Source organism: Nicotiana sylvestris, chromosome 3 (assembly GCF_000393655.2).
Source record: "Nicotiana sylvestris chromosome 3, ASM39365v2, whole genome shotgun sequence".
NCBI classification, from domain to species: Eukaryota; Viridiplantae; Streptophyta; class Magnoliopsida; order Solanales; family Solanaceae; genus Nicotiana; species Nicotiana sylvestris.
Window position 1 is genome coordinate 117,365,125 of NC_091059.1, and position 3,924 is coordinate 117,369,048.

Below are 3,924 nucleotides of genomic sequence, written 5' to 3' on the forward strand. Positions count from 1 at the left end.
TGAGAGATTGAGCTAATCTACTAGTTATCGGAAATCAACACAGAGCCAGCCTATTCTTAATGGAAATCAATGCTCCGGGCAGAGCTTACTTATGGCACCTGGCTTTCTTCAGGCAATGGCATCAATGGTTTCAGCATCTGGCTTCAGCAAATTACCAGTATCTTGGAAGATAGTAATTCTTTCAGACTACCAACACAATAATCAGCTAGAGTAAGTCTGAACGTTTTTAATCCAGATTTTCACATATTGACAGTACGAGACGGAGCTAAATACCACACAACTTACAAGGTGGAAAGACAGGAGGGGTTGGGGGTCGGGGGAGGCACTGCTGAGAACAATAAAACTGAAGAAATCCTTAAGAACACAAAAGCATGAAAATTCCGGGTAAACAATTTATTTTTTTGTACACGAAAAAACCATACTGGTTTCTTCTCTCAAGTATAAAAACGGTAAACTGTAACTCCCCGCTTTCAAAAGTAGAGAAAGGGGGGACTACCAACTGTAATGTCGTCAAATTGTGATGACTACGCACATTGTGCTCGAGCAACGACCACAACCAGCAAAACTACAACGGAAAGGAAGAAGGAAGTTCTCAGCTTTTTATCAAATGGATCACTATTCCCTTCTGATGTCTTTTCCTCTTCAGGAGGCTGAAACCACTCATTAACAAACTCTATGATCTTCTCAACTATCTCCATCACTTTTTCCTTAGTGTTCACAACAATCCAACTGATTATATCTATTGTCCCATCAGACCTGTCAGACTTATCAAAACCCTCCTCAGAACTTCCAGCTGGTAATCCATTATCGGCTGCATCAACTAAAACGTAGTGTGGTCAAAATATATCAACTGTACTATTGACAACTGACACTCTGAATTATGGGTTGCTATAAATAGGGACAAGGGATTTCTCTTGCTGGTGTTATTGGGTAAATCATTTATTTTCTCCAATCACGTGTATAAGTAATATCCTAAGGTACTGTATTCAATATCTTTGTAAGAAGACAAACCTTGTTTTAGAGAATCTCTGATTTCCCGAACCGCCTCATTATTCAAAACAGCATCCCAAACTGCTTTGTCGGAAGATAGTGAAATAACCATTTTCTGCAGAGATCAAGAGGGAATTTCCCCATCACCACAAACTGATCATAAAATGAAATGATGCATCATCTCAAACCAAATTAGTACCATTCAGACAATATCTTAGTCTCTTTTCTCCAAGATCTTGCGAGTCAATAAGTTAAGAACAACAAAAACTCCATGAACTCCAGTACAAATGTAGCTGAGAAATTACTTCACTTACTTTTCTCCAAGAGTTTTGTCTGTTTAGCCCCCACCTCATTTATTGAAAATAACTCATAGAGAGGACTCAGATTTTATTTTAAAAGGTCTAGATTACTCGTTATTTCACAATAATTACAATCAAATTAAGATATGACACCAAGCAACTCTTTCTGATATCCATGTATCCACTAATCTATTTCAAAGCAATCCTGAAGGCACTCTAGTAAGTGTACCTGAATAGAAGGTTCAGTCTGCAGCAAGTGGAAAGCATCAAATAGCTGGTTAGCTCCATAAGACTGTATTAATTTTGAATTACAAATATGCATAGACGGTTCGATCCAATCAGACATGGATCCACTGGAAGAAACTTCGCGCATCAGATTAATTGAGCTAGTAAGTTCATCTGTTTTATCCTCATTTGAGTTGTAACCAAGACCGTCATTGGTGGAATACGAAAAATGGGATGGCTCAAGGACCCTAGGAAGTCCAACAACATTAAGCAGAAGCAAGTAAATCTTCATAATAGAGACAACAAAGATAAAGATTATTATCTACAGCTACATAAGAGAAGAATAAATTATTGGGAGATATCAAGAAAGATATTACGATTATAACACTTTTGTAGCACTATGAATAAGTCAATCAGCTAACTAAAGATACTGCCTAGCAGACTTCTAAAAAGTTCTCCAATGTACTCTTTTAATGTGGACAGAATGTCCCACTTATTTGTTCCAGGAATTCTATTATTGAATTCCTCGGGCTGTACTTCAGATAAAGAAGAAGAACAAAGGCCAGCCAAAGTTAGCTTATCATGAGATAGTTATTAGGTAGAGCTCCTGCATGACCGTTATACACCAAGGTTCTAAAATTAGTTAAATCTGCATTCTACTTGAGAGCTCAATGGGGGAAAGACTTTAGGCAAAAAATTTTAAGAAACTCAGTTACAACTAATGGCACTTTATAACTATGGGCAACCAAAAAGCCATACAGCTTGCAATTGAAAAATCACGGAGGTTCTTTATAGCTTGATATTTATCTAACTGGGCATCAGAATTCGTTGCCACAAACAGGTTTGATATATCATTTTTTATGGGCCAAACTGATATATCTTCAGGATATCTATTACCAATTCTCACAAACAAGCAGGCAAAGGATCCAGGATTTGAACTAGATGCATTCAATCTTTATATTTTACTACTGAACCTTTCCTTTCATGTTACGTCAATTCGAGCTTGCTCATTATACTTATGAAATAATGAGCTTAGAATTTAATATTTAATGAAAATTTAGTAATTTTTCACAAATATATTTACTTCCAGTGCTAAAAATGTTGGGTTTAGTTGAACCCATATTGCATCTGCCTCTGTGAGCAGGGTCGTGTCTCTCGTTTATCTGGTTATCCATCAATGTCGCATTGACAAAACAGGGTACATATAGCTGGTAATCTCACACAATTTTGCTAACAACTTAACTTTGAAAAGAGTTGAACAAAGTTATTTAGTCACATTATCATCACTTACTACAATACAAAAAGTTTTAAGTCACATTAAGAATGCTCAACTTCAGTAAACTCCCGCATTTAGTCAAAGAGGTTTGCCAATATCTTTCTTTGCGCGGGAGGATTTTTCCACTATTGCCTTCTATAGATTACTACTAAAGCACAGCAAATAAATATGACAGATCGATTGTACTTGTAGAAAACAAAAGAAACTTGTTTATGGTCTCATTGTACTAGAATTGAAGTAATTATAGAAAAAAATGCCACTTAATTTCAAGAAATCCACAAAATTTTGATCAAATAAGAGAAGCGCAATATGGAAGAAAAAGGAATACACAGGAACTCACCGCTGAAGAGCAGAAACTGCATTATGAACCTCATCAGTTGATGGAACAGTACCCAAAATATAATCATCAAATAAAATATTCACCCTTTCATCCTCACATTCTTCTAAACATTCCCAGTCTTCAGATTCGTCCGTGTTATAAGTAGAAGAATCCCAGGCGGGTGCAAAAGCAGTAGCAGATAAAGGAAGCTGGTTATTGAGAGTGGATAAAGGTGATAAAGAGGAGAGAGAAAGTGTAGTATTTGCTTTGTTGTTGAAGGCGTGGCTTGTAGTACTTGTTGCTGTTCGTGTAGTTTTGGCGGTGGTGGTTGAGTGAGAGAAGGGCTCTTGGGCGGCACCGCTAACGGTGCCACCTGTCCTGACGGCTCTTTGAACGGCTCTTAACATGCCGCTACCGCCGCTGCTGCCGCCTCCTCCTCCGCCCATGCCTCTGCCGCCACCACCGAATGACCTCCTCATCATCTTCTTATCCACACCGCACTTTTCTCACTCTACCGTGTGTGTCTGTGTGTGAGCTGATATTTGTCTATATTTTTACTATAGAAAAATCTTCCTCATGACGGAACGCAACCGGCTTTGGGATATTGGAACGTAGTGACTAATGCGCCTTTAGCCTTTTCCGAATTTATTCCTTTGCTTTTAGTTCTCGAGGTGATAGAAACTAAATGGTATAAATGGTATACCAAACTAACAGAATCAGGTTCTCTATTAGTTCTCACGGAAGCTATACACACGTCAATAAGTAAATGATACATTAGAGTTTTACATAGAAAATTCTCGATTCACGGGATTAAA

At 37.8% G+C, this 3,924-nt stretch overlaps 1 protein-coding gene across 2 annotated transcripts; it reads right to left on the reverse strand.

The window, feature by feature from the left end:
• Window positions 1-206: 206 nt before the first annotated feature.
• On the reverse strand, window positions 207-3,683 carry LOC104247814 (uncharacterized). Of its 2 annotated transcripts, none has more exons than XM_009803931.2 (4): window positions 3,131-3,683; window positions 1,519-1,762; window positions 1,012-1,105; window positions 207-811 (listed from the first exon to the last, which is right to left on the reverse strand). In XM_009803931.2, the coding sequence occupies exons 1-4, from the start codon at window positions 3,589-3,591 to the stop codon at window positions 525-527; spliced, it is 1,086 nt and encodes a 361-aa protein (XP_009802233.1). In that variant the 5' UTR covers window positions 3,592-3,683; the 3' UTR covers window positions 207-524. The 2 variants fall into 2 exon arrangements, with proteins under 2 accessions (XP_009802233.1, XP_009802231.1); XM_009803929.2 differs by having other exon boundaries at window positions 207-820.
• Between the last annotated feature and the right edge of the window lie 241 nt (window positions 3,684-3,924).